This window comes from Phoxinus phoxinus (genome assembly GCF_949152265.1).
Source record: "Phoxinus phoxinus genome assembly, chromosome: 9".
Classification (NCBI taxonomy): domain Eukaryota; kingdom Metazoa; phylum Chordata; class Actinopteri; order Cypriniformes; family Leuciscidae; genus Phoxinus; species Phoxinus phoxinus.
In genome coordinates, this window is record NC_136884.1 from 12,904,998 (window position 1) to 12,917,400 (window position 12,403).

At 37.0% G+C, this 12,403-nt stretch overlaps 1 protein-coding gene across 1 annotated transcript in view; it reads right to left on the bottom strand.

Annotated features, from left to right (window-relative positions):
• gsap (gamma-secretase activating protein) overlaps positions 1 to 12,347 on the bottom strand; it is a 16,682-nt gene extending 4,335 nt beyond the window's left edge. The window contains exons 1-25 of the mRNA XM_079623460.1: positions 11,837 to 12,347; positions 11,584 to 11,645; positions 11,258 to 11,314; positions 10,806 to 10,875; positions 10,638 to 10,685; positions 9,287 to 9,375; positions 9,110 to 9,179; positions 8,489 to 8,538; positions 8,262 to 8,366; positions 8,092 to 8,148; positions 7,922 to 7,971; positions 7,736 to 7,815; positions 7,278 to 7,355; positions 7,112 to 7,198; positions 6,868 to 6,960; positions 5,883 to 6,103; positions 5,737 to 5,806; positions 5,579 to 5,658; positions 5,338 to 5,418; positions 4,544 to 4,678; positions 3,654 to 3,712; positions 3,346 to 3,377; positions 2,617 to 2,678; positions 1,704 to 1,799; positions 44 to 114 (exon numbers count right to left, since the gene is read on the bottom strand). Coding sequence (XP_079479586.1) covers positions 44 to 114; positions 1,704 to 1,799; positions 2,617 to 2,678; positions 3,346 to 3,377; positions 3,654 to 3,712; positions 4,544 to 4,678; positions 5,338 to 5,418; positions 5,579 to 5,658; positions 5,737 to 5,806; positions 5,883 to 6,103; positions 6,868 to 6,960; positions 7,112 to 7,198; positions 7,278 to 7,355; positions 7,736 to 7,815; positions 7,922 to 7,971; positions 8,092 to 8,148; positions 8,262 to 8,366; positions 8,489 to 8,538; positions 9,110 to 9,179; positions 9,287 to 9,375; positions 10,638 to 10,685; positions 10,806 to 10,875; positions 11,258 to 11,314; positions 11,584 to 11,645; positions 11,837 to 11,918 — 1,985 coding nt within the window. The 5' untranslated portion in view covers positions 11,919 to 12,347. The remainder of the gene's footprint in view (positions 1 to 43; positions 115 to 1,703; positions 1,800 to 2,616; positions 2,679 to 3,345; positions 3,378 to 3,653; positions 3,713 to 4,543; positions 4,679 to 5,337; positions 5,419 to 5,578; positions 5,659 to 5,736; positions 5,807 to 5,882; positions 6,104 to 6,867; positions 6,961 to 7,111; positions 7,199 to 7,277; positions 7,356 to 7,735; positions 7,816 to 7,921; positions 7,972 to 8,091; positions 8,149 to 8,261; positions 8,367 to 8,488; positions 8,539 to 9,109; positions 9,180 to 9,286; positions 9,376 to 10,637; positions 10,686 to 10,805; positions 10,876 to 11,257; positions 11,315 to 11,583; positions 11,646 to 11,836) is intronic.
• Between the last annotated feature and the right edge of the window lie 56 nt (positions 12,348 to 12,403).

Genomic DNA, 12,403 nt, shown 5'->3' on the forward strand with positions numbered 1-12,403 from the left:
AGCACTCTCATTGAGGAAGTAAAACATGGATAGTTACACGTACATGCAGAGCACCCAGGGGCCCAACTTCAGCTTCTGCCATACCAATTCCAACACATGCCAGACCAGTTCCAGCTAAACAGAGAATACAGCCATATATTACTAAAAATACTTTAGACAAAAAGCAGATTGAAAACCACACCCATCCCCATTAAGCTACTAAGAATCTATGAGGATGTTTAGTGGAAATACACTCTTGCTGTCCTCAAGTGACTGTCAGAGAGTGTACTGGACAATCTGACTCACTTTCCCATCCTGTTTTCATGGAGAGCACAAATTCACGAGCACCACCCCTGCTCACTTTAGTTTCACTTGAGCAAGTTAACTAACTCTAACATGCGCTTACACTAGGCAGATCACGCATGGCTTCTCACATCCTCATGCTCGCCCTGATCAGAAAACAGGAAAAACCATTAAACGTCCATCTGCTTCCCCTCTGGTCTCCCGAATTTGGTGGAAACAGATATATGGTGCATATCTTGAACTTTTCTTCCCTAACGTAATAGAAGGGCAGCACATTATGGGGTTCCAATATTCCCAGCAGGAGAGAGATAACTATGTTTTGGCAAAAGGAAAAGAGTTCATCAAACACCAAGTGCAAGTTCCAAGTGCACACTACAAGATAGAAGGTCATCACCCTTAAAGACAAATTTTAGCCCGCACTTTACAATCTAATAGTAGACAAGGTGTATTAATTAATCTGGAACTTCTTGTTGCAAACTACTCACAGAAAAGGCCACAAGCTTTAGTCTTGTAGAGTGCGCTTGGCTTAAAGGAACACTCCACTTTTTTTGGAAATAGGCTCATTTTCCAACTCCCCTAGAGTTAAACAGTTGAGTTTTATCGTTTTCGAATCCATTCAGCCGATCTCCGGGTCTGGCGGTAGCACTTTTAGCATAGCTTAGTATAGATCATTGAATCTGATTAGACCGTTAGCATCTCTGTCAAAAACATGACCAAAGAGTTTCAATATTTTTGCTATTTAAAACTTGACTCTTCTGTAGTTACATCTTGTAGTAAGACCGACAGAAAATTAAAAGTTGCGATTTAATTTTCTAGGCCAATATGACTAGGAACTACACTCTCATTCCTGCGTAATAATCAAGGAACTGTGCTGCCGTACCAAGCAGGCACAATGATATTACAAACTTAGTGCCGGTCACGTTGGAAGTTACCTGGCTGGGGACTATTTTCAGGCGCTGCGTAATATCATTGCGCCTGCTGGTACGGCAGCACAGCTCATTGATTATTACGCAGGAATGAGAGTATAGTTCCTAGTCATATTGGCCTGGTCTTAGTACACGATGTAACTACAGAAAAGTCAAGTTTTAAATAGCAAAAATATCGAAACTCTTTGGTCATTTTTTTGAGAGAGATGCTAACGGTCTAATCAGATTCAATGATCTATGCTAAGCTATGCTAAAAGTGCTACCGCCAGACCCGGAGATCGGCTGAATGGATTCGAAAACGGTAAAACTCAACTGTTTAACTCTAGGGGAGTTGGAAAATGAGCCTATTTCCAAAAAAAAGTGGAGTATTCCTTTAAGGTTCAGCACGGTTTTGTGTCGACAGAGGATTTTTGTCTCGCAGTTGGCAATTGCTAACACGTGTACTGCGTCTGCGAGAGATCTCTAGCGTAATGATGTAAGAGCACAAACACATACCAGCTTTGCAGCATAATTCACCACCAGCAAATCAATCTTTTTCTTCCCCAGTCGTGATAAATGTCTGTTCAAGTGTTCTCGGAGTTTGTCCACCATCTGAAAAAGACAAATATATAAACCTTGAGAACAAAGTCAAAACCGTAATTTAAGCCTATTTTAAACACAGGCTTCAAAATTGCAATATAATAGTATCGTTAAAATGTAATATAATGCTTGACAAATTAAGATGTAAAAAAGTGAATGTACAGATGCTGGTCATTATTGCCAAAACTTAAAACATAGCTGACAAGAGCAGGAATTGTTGCACTGCCTATTATCTGAGTACTGAGCTAATATTTAAATCAAACAAAAATATTACATTTAGAATACTTAAGAACACCAATTGATTCAAGTGACACGAATCTAGCAAAGCTATTAAAGAAATTGGTTGACACAATTATGCAGTTTAGCAGTCATCATACAAAGATATTTGACTGCAGAATGACTCATCAGAGTCACGAATTCCAGAAACCTGTACAATAAACTAAAACTATTTCATTTGAAATGAAATGTGTACATATATAAATAATAAAGCTGGTCCATTTAAACCAGTGAACACTGCAAATTAAGCCCAAAAAAGGATTTATCCAAATGGATGACTCGCTTCTTATTTTGGTCCATTTTAGATTTGGAGTGAGTGGTCTGTATAAGAATAATACATCTTGAGGACTACTGCACTCACATTAACATTTTAAGGAAAAATCTCCATGTGATTAGGGCTTTTAGGATTTATCCTCACTGTCATTCTCATGGTTTGATCTAGTATTGTCTATTGACTCTGATTTCAGCTTCTTTGACCTATGACATGTCAGCTTATTTTGTGTGGAGAGTCACAGCTGGCCACTGCTGGACAACTGACAGGCTCACCACTCACCAGGCCCACCAGCACCCTCTGCTGTTGGTCTTCCTCCTGAAACAGTGGAACCACGCGCCTATCTGAAAGCACAGAAAGAAGGTGAGCGGGGAATTGAGAGTGTAGTTTACACAAACCTGTCATTATTTACTCACTTCATGTGATTTCAAACCCATACAGCTTTCATCCAAGCGCTCATTTAACATGGACTCTTTTTCTTGGAGCAGCGTAAACATTCTCCAAAGTATCTTCTTTAGTGTTCCACAGATGAAAGAAAGTCATACAGGTTTGGACCAACACGAGGATCAGTAAATGATGACAGATTTTCATTTATATTCTATTTGTAGGAACTGAAAAATAAGCTTTGTGGTGAAAAAAGCTTTTTTAAGTGAAAGAAACATTCTGCACTGAAAGGTATTCAGATAACACAGTAGATTTGTCTTGTGTGTGTGTGTGTGTGTGTGTGTGTGTTTTGTGAGTAGGGAGGAGGTACTGTAATCACTCTTATATAACACTATGGAATTCCTCCTCCCATTTCCCTCGTTTTTTAACAAGGTTCTTGATTAACTTTCGCATAAACCTGGAGACCGATTACATTCAAAACAGAGAATGTGACCCTGAAACTCCAGTCATTGGGACTTTCCGTAAAAGTCTGAAATATTTCCAGGATTTTTTTTAACAGGGAATAATATTCTCACAAGTGTACTTTTGTTGACACGACTGGCCATTTAAAAAAAAAGTTTCACTAACCCAAACGCCAGGTGTCCACCATGGACAGAACTCTGCATATAAGACACAAACAGGAAAAGAGACATTTAAATTGCATCAAGCTGCGTTTCATTTGCCTCAGTCTGATCAAACATCAACAACAAACACACTCAGCTCAGATAGATAAGATATAAAAAAGCTATTTCCGGAGCTCATTTTACATAGGAAAATTATTAGATGTACTGAAAAATGGTCTTGCTTTAAACTGGGTTACTCTGTTTTGAAAGAATAACATGCTCTTCTTGCTTTCCCATGCACATAGCATTCAGTGCATGCTGAACTCCACCCACTTTTTTGTGTTCTCCTCAATCTGGCGATAAGAGTGGGGAGATTTCTTCTTCTCCGAGTTCTGCAGCAATAACAAAAAACAGAGTTCTAGTAGGCTATAATCCTAGGTTCTGACCAGTCAATAATAGGCACTTTTTTTTTACTATAAGGATGGCACTAAATGAATTTCCTTTATAATATAATGTTTATTGAAACTTTTAATTATCAATCATTTATATTTATGACAATATAGATATATAATATACATTGCTTATGATAGTTTTTGAAAATATATAAATGTATAAACCTATTCAATATATAAAATATACTAGGGCAGTCAATACATTTTTTTTTTTTTTGTCAAAATTAATAAAATATAAATCAAAATCATATGTGTAATTATTGGGTTCTGCAATTTATTTGAATTGTATATTTTTTAAACTTCTATATTTCTCAAAAACATCATGCAAATAATGCTGTAATTCAATAATAAAACAACTTTCCCAATGTAGCCATAATTTAATGTTTCAAGATGTTTTTGCCGTCTTCAACTGGTGTTCACATTTCCTATAAATGATGGGATTTCACCCATGGGTAATATTTCACTTTTTGAGCTCGACAGATGATTAAATTTCACATGAATGCAAATGACTTTTGTTAAACATTCAATCTGGATTTAGTTTAAAAAATAAATTATCTGTAAAGAATGTCTTTCTCCATTTACATGCTCCATTAGGGATTTTTGTGAATGTGTGTGTGTGTGTGTGTGAAATGAATGCTTGTGCTATGGCTTCGATCAGTTCCAATCAGTTTTCAGAAATAACACATTTTAGTGACGTTTAACAGATTCTGGGTCACTTCAGATGCATTCAAATGCTTTGTCTATGTCCTGATGCGTAATGTGTGGTCTCACCATAGCAGCCTGAAATCGGATCCAGTCCTCCTTAATCAGATTGGTCCTGAAGCGTGGGCTCGGTACCGCCTCGAAGTACCTCATCCTTTCCAAAACATGCTGTAGCTCCTCCCAGTAACCCTGCAGGCTTTTAGCCTTCAACCACAATAACAACATGATCACAAAAAAAGATTTGCAAAAACAGATTTTTCATAGACAAAGCAGTGCAGCATAACTAAGTGTTCCCTTTTGGCAAATAAAGGCCAAATTCTTAAGAATCGATCTGGACTGAAGCCCTGGAAAATGTTTAGGCGGGGTTTGCACAATTTCATTCTAAATGAACAACTATCAATTTTTGGTTTCAGCTGACAGTTGAAATCTATTTCACAACTCAAACATTTCCTGTTGATGTGTTTCCCTCTAACACCTCTCCCAAGCAGATTTAATGAATTAGATATGGATTCCCCTTTGTCTGCGCTAGCACTGATCTGAGACTCTCCTGCCACCTAGTGTTAAGTTGGTAAACTGCTGCTCTTCAAGTTTATTTGTCAGTCCATTTTACCTCTGTTACATACGTGAATTGAATTGTGTATGATATGCTCAGGAACATGTATTAAAGTAAATTGGATCAAATTTGACTTTAAATTTAAACAGTTATCACAATCCTAACAGCTCAATTAAATAAACTGCATAAACACATCCGCCACACCTGAAATGATGTGTGATTTTAAACATGTCCTCCTGTTCAGCATGCAAATTATATTTTATGAAATATATGAATGCATGTGGACTATAGACTAGAGAGCATCTCTTACCTTGCCTTTGATTATTGGCTGACAGAGCAGTTCAGGGGTGCATTTCACCCCAGGGATTGCCGTCAGAGCCACAGGAAGCTCCTAGAAATGCAAGTGACACAAATGAAAAAAGGAACATAAGACCTTCTTTAAAGCGTACATTAAGTTTTTGACATTAAGTAAGTCATGTAAAAGCATTTTTTAATGAGGGGATAAAGTACTCAGTGCACCATGAAATAATAAAGTACAACACATAGTTTACCTTCTTCTCAAGCACACAAGAGTATGGCAACAACTTATCTAGGCTCACACACTGCTGGTAGCTTATTCTGTACAGGGAGGCTGAAATGAGAGTAATGCAGTTATTTCTAACACTAGTTTAGCATGCAAAACAGACATAGTCCACACAGAAGCACTCACCTAGAATGAACTCCTGAATCTGATCAAAAGCATCAAAGCTCATGACATTCTCACTGATCCAGTTTATGATCTGGGCCGAAAGATAAATGAGAATCACACATGTGTTTCCAGCACATATCCTTGTTACAAATCTCTCTCTCACTCACCTTGAGCTCTATCACAGGATTTGGCTGCAGGTAGACCAGCATGCAGTGCAGGGCAGCGAGCCGCTGGGCCTCAGGCCTGTCTGAACTGAGAAGCTCAAGCAAGAAGTCAGGGTTGAGTTCCACGGTGTACATCCTGCCAGCTCGGGCATCCAGCAGCCTGCTGCCAGATATACTCACAACCTCACAGCCCGAACCCAGTGCTTCAATATGACCGTCTGCCCCTGTGAGAGAGCATAGAGTAAGGTAATACACACAGAAAACATTGAAATGGATCAGTACTGCAATATCAGTTTAAGCAAATGTATCAAGGACATATTATTTTACAGTTAAAAACCCCCAAAATATAAGTTAAATATAGAATTCATATTGGCCAGCCCGTTAAATATAGAATTCATATTGGTCAGCCCTAAGTCTGACATGCATTACACAAAATAAAAAGCACAAAGAAAAATAGTAATGTAAAACTAAATTACAACTGGTTTTACCCAAATGATGCAAAAGTGAAAATAATCAGAAATTCCAAAATAATACTGTAATAGTAAAAAAAAACGAACCCTAACAAAAAACTAAATAAAAAACTAAACTAAACAAAAAACTAAATAAAAAACTAAACAAAACAAAACAAAAAACGAACGAACCCTAACAAAAAACACAACATCAAAAACAAAACAAAACTAACCGAACTAAAAACAAAAACATTAAACAAAAACAAAAGACTAACCCTAACAAAAAACAACTAAACTAAACAAAAAACGAACCCTAACAAAAAACACAACATCAAAAACAACACAAAACAAAACCTAAGACAAACAAAAACACTAAACAAAACAAAAGACTAACCCTAACAAAAAACAAAACACAACAACACAAAACAAGACCTTAAACAAAACAAACAACAGCACTAAAACAAAAAACTAATCCTAACAAAAAAATACACACAACAACAACAACAAAAAACAAAATACTGAAAATACTGAGTCCTCACCTGATAGGAAAAGACTATAGCAGAGCAGGTCTTGTTGTCTGCAGTTGATCAGGTGCAGGAAATGATCAGCCAGGTACACCACTATATAATAATCTGAAACAAATAAATCATTACAACCAAGAAGATGACCCATGACACTATTTCGGATCAAGGACTTTCTCTCTTTGAATGAAAGACAGAATTGCAGACTGGGTTGGATATATTTCTGTGGGTTAAATCAATGAGTGATGATGGCTGCACTGACCCAGATGAATGAAGATAGGATGGACGGTTGGCAAATTCGCAGGAGCAGAGCCTTTCTCTAGAGATACAGTGAACGTCTTACTGCAACCTATCAAAGAGAGTCTATTTAATCCTTTATATAATGATCTAGGTGAATGCTTATATCACTGTAGCATGATGTGTTGTACCTCTGTGCACAAACGCGATAGTGTATGTGGCGTCCTTATGCCAGCGCACCGGATGGCTGTAGCACACACACATGGTTCCTTTCAGAGACAATCAGAGATTCAGAACAGCAACTTACATCAGTTCAAAACAAATCAATTAGACACACACACACACACACACAAATCTTAAGCCAACACAGCTAAAATGCAGATCAGCAGGAATCATGTCAGCGATTTAAAGCATATAATGCATTTTGGCAATTTACAGTAGGCGATATCAGGAACTGATTATATGCCAGCTTTTATCTACAAAGTGAAGCGTCTTTATGATTATCAATATATGCGAAAAAGCTGAGAAAACTTACTCTCTATCCAATGATAAATAAACAAAGTGGGGAAAAAACAGGTAAATATGGAGTAAATGTGTTAGTATTTCACAGTATGATATAGTGTTGAAGAGCACATGCTAAGTAACTTGCCTGATGAGCTGGTGAACACCTCTAACCTGAGACCCTCGTTCTTCAGGTCCTGATAATGGTCGTACCCAAAGTTAACAAACCTGTACAAACCAAAGACACAGCTTAATTCTTTTTACATAGGGTTGTCACCATCATATGGTTCTGTTTTTATGTATAATGACTTTAACTGCAAATTCAGTCACTGACCTCACAGAAGTGACAGAAGAAATTTTAGGTATCTCCAATGGAAGCTCAAACTGTTGCACATACAAGCATTTGTTTGTTTGAATTAATCAGCTCCTCTAAATATTATAAATATTAATAAAGCAGTAAAAAAGCTTCAGATGTGACACCAAGAAGTGCACAAAAATGTTTACCATGGTCTCAAAGTTGCGATCGGGGAAAAACTGTACACACTTCAGTGTGTGTTTCTCCTATAGGGTGGAGAGAAAAAAAAGGGCTTACACATACTGGAAAAATGTATGTTTCTTCTTCAAAATGCAAATAACGAGGGACACTAAAAAAGTGAACTGAAAGAGATCGTGACCCGTGCAGTGAGGTAGAAGAGTCTCTGAGTGTCCGAGTCCCACTGAACCCAACTGAACTCCTCAGCCACTCTCTCTCTGCTCAGACGCTCCGGGTTCAGCATCACCTGTTTAAACCAGCACAAGTACATGTGTTTCCTCAATGCATAGCATACGAGTATCATACAATCAGTATACATCCTTTTATCATGAATATCACTTCCACAGCACGTCACATAGCAGCCCTTACCACCCTGTAGCCCTCCTGCCTCGTCAGAGTTATGTGGTACAGATCAACATCTGCAGAAACAAAATAAACATTCATGATAAATTACAATAAATATATTTAAAGCTACATTGTGTAGGATTTTCTCCCATCTAGCTGTGAAATTGTATGTGACTACCAACTGAATATTACTTTCTAGCTCCTCCCATTCCAAGGGCATTTTAACTCCTACGATGGACGTATTATTTCAAATCTGCCGGCAGTCGCGAGTAATCTCCCCTTCGCATTCGGTGTCACTGAGAGTAAAAACGCGAAAGGCGAAGCTTGAATTTCCAGGTATGTCCCTCTTTGGCTAATGTATTTTCAAGATGGAGGCACAACATGGCTTCCGCCATTCGAGCAGCTCACCCGTATGTATTATAAATGGCAGATTCTACGCTTACGAGAATACTTGATTAGTTGGTAGAAGTAATTATACATTAATGAGCACATATCATTTTGAAAGAACAAAGTGTTTTTTGCTAAGAATCAACTTAAAAAAAATACACAGTGTAGCTTTAAACTAGTAGCTTGAACAAAATGTGGCATAGAGCAGCAATGTATAAAGCATATTTATGGTATCTGAAACATTTTCACAATACATACAGCCATCCTCTGCCGCCAACAGCAGATGACTCTCCAGTACGGTGGTCCGGCATGTCTTAGGATAAAGAAACTAGAAAGGGGTCATGGGAAATATAAGACAATTTCAATGTGATCAACACTGGGCCAAGGAATTATGTAACGTGTTTTTCATCACTTCACATGACGGCTGTTTATTACCTGCACTTTGACCTTGCAATCCACTGCTTTCAGGACCTTTGTGTTGTTGATTGGGTGTATTTCAATGAGAAGTGTTAAACATTTTGACACTAAAGGAAAAAGAAAACGATGTCAGGAGTTAAAGGATAATCTGGACGGCGTGACTGCGAATCTCTGCACCTTGATTTCAGTAGTTTTATCCTGCTAAACTCCCTTATATACATTTAGATTAACGATAACGATACTAATGCACTTAGAATAAACAGAAAGATATCAGGCGTTGGTGTGGACACTAAAATCGTTATATTATTCGTTATAGTTATCATTCCAGGTGTGAATGGGCCTATAGGCCTACAATTAAACTGTTTGTATGTATTTTAAGGGGTTAGGGTTTCCTTAAGACACAAATGGCAAATCCTTATGCCACATGTATTTAATCTACATTACTGTTACCACAGCAACCAATAAGGGAAGTGAAAAAATAATGGTATAAAACTGCAACTGCCTCTTCTTCCTCAAATGGTCCATCCATAAAAATATTTCAGAAACTCATGTCAATCATGCCAAAGAGTCAAATAATTTTTTTTAAAATTGTAACTAATAACTGAAAAATGCAGTATTGTGGAGTTCAGTCGAATGTATTTAAGAGTCCATTTGAATAAATACAGTGAAGTTTCTGCTTTAAACTGTATTTATCAATTATGTAATTGTTTATAGGCCTAATTTAAACTGTGCAAAGTGTGTGTGTGTGTATTATGGAGGCCAAAATCTGCGGTAATTATAAACAGATAAATAAATACATTTAATAAATAAATTAAAAAGGGAACAAATGACTTGATAAAACAAATATAACTAATTTATAATTAAATTATCCTAAATTCATTTTTGTATTCCTTTATTTATTATTTTATTTTTAAATGTATGTAATTATTTTCAACTTTTAATTCATTATTTCATTTATTTTTATGTATTCCCACAGTGTATTTAATTATAAAAATATATATTTTTACTTTTCTGTGTGCAACATGGAAATGAGGGAGGTAAACCGTATATGTGCGTGTGTGTGCATATACAGTATATGCCCTCTTAAAATGATATATAAAACGCCTGTAATAATTACTTTTTATGACCTCGCATTTCATAAAACTGAACCTGTGGGGACTTTTTTATTCACACTGTCACACACATCTATTTTTAGTAGCAATAAAACAGATTTTTATTTAATTCTTTAAGGACCTCTGGGGACTTTTTTTATTCACACACATCGATTTTTAGTAGCAAATACGAGTGAAATACTCGCACTGTCGAGAAACCTGCCATAAATAACAATTAAAACAGTAAATAATATACTGTTATAAATGATATCCTGTACCTGGTTTAAAGCGGCCTTCTCCCTGTGTGGATTGTGACAGACTGACCGCTAGCACAAAAAAAAGCTCACATTAGTAATCACCTTCCCAAACCCAAAAAGTACCACCAATACATTGATGCATGTGTCTGCTAAAAAACTGATTTACAGTATATTTGTAAGCAGTCTTACCCAGGAGTGTTTCTTCTTTATTTAAAGAGCAGCTGCTGACACACACCTGCTTGTCAAAAGTGTAGAGGAGCTGTGAACACAAGAGGCACACGTGTGTGTTAGACGATCCTTCCTTAGCTTCATTCATGAAAACTGGAATAGATGTGCGTTTATCATATTTTTTTAATATACCAGGGACCCAGTTGCATAAAAAGACTAGTCTAACAAGTTAGTCATCAAATTTTGTTCTGTTCAGTACATAACTGTGTTGGCCTAATTTGATACCGAAAAGTAAGACTGATAACCCCTAACTGACTGCTAGTTGGTTATACTAATGGCTATGTTTATGCAACTGATCTGAATTTGAATATTACACTGTACATTTATATTCAGTTTATAATCATTTGTATATGGTTGGAGTTACATATTTACAGGCCAAATGTTCATCTCCAACATGGTAACCCATTCTGTACCTTATTCTCTGTACTGTGAGGATCATATTTCCCGATTCTTGTAGTTCCTGTTGCCCCCTAAACATGTGATTGGGAAATCATTAAGTTTTAAAAAATTACTTTTAAAAAGTCAAAAGCAGCAAAAAAAGATAATAGTAAGTTAACGCAGTGGCATTCACTTTGCATGTATGCTTTTTATTTACTACAGTGTCTGACTCCTGTGTCCTGTATGTACGGCATGCAGGGCTCTCATGTGCTGTAGACTGGCGACAGATTGTGAACTATGAATGGAACGTCGCGCGCATGACCTGTCAAATTAAAGTGACACAACTAATAGCCAAACTTACTCTCCAAGAGTACACGACACCTCCGTCTCTCTCCACACTCAGAATACGAGGCTCAAGAACATCTGCACACGTTTATAAATTAGTAAAAATAAACAAAGAATAATTCAGCAATATATAAACAACAATAATAATTGTTATTATAATATAATAAACATTGTATTAAATTGTAATAATTATTGCGTTTACATTAAAACATTTTTTTTATATATAGGCTATATAACACGCGCGTGCAGCATTATTTAAGTCCGCTTACCTATATTCGCTCTCTCCTCTTTCGCCAAAATGCTTGACACGACATCTTTTTGAGTGTCAAAAGTGGGGTTTAATTTCAACATGTGTGTGACTTGAGAAGTTGTCCTGCACAGATTTAGCAGAAAGCAAGTACACTAGACCTGAAATTGAGGAAATGGCCTGATTTCACGCGTCAGCAGAGACAATAACTGCACAAACTTTCTGCCTGAACACATTGAGAACTAGTTATGGTTACATATGTATTAAAGTCGCTCCAGTTTATCGACGTGCCGAACACAGACGCTGGACATCAACAGACATCTATTACAACTAGAACGGTTCTTTGAAATGAATCGGTCGAACTGCATCGAACTTTAGGAGCTGGAAACGATCGAGCTGGCTGACTATTATAGCTAAAAAAAAAAAAAAACATCACGATCAATCATATTCGACTCGAAATGAACCGAAAGTACGTGAATCTGCCGCTCCCGACATCACTTTCGGTGTTTACCGAAGCTCTCTGCCATGAGCACATAGGCGGATCCCAAACACTGCTGAGCCAATAAGAAATCACACTCAGTGTTATTTA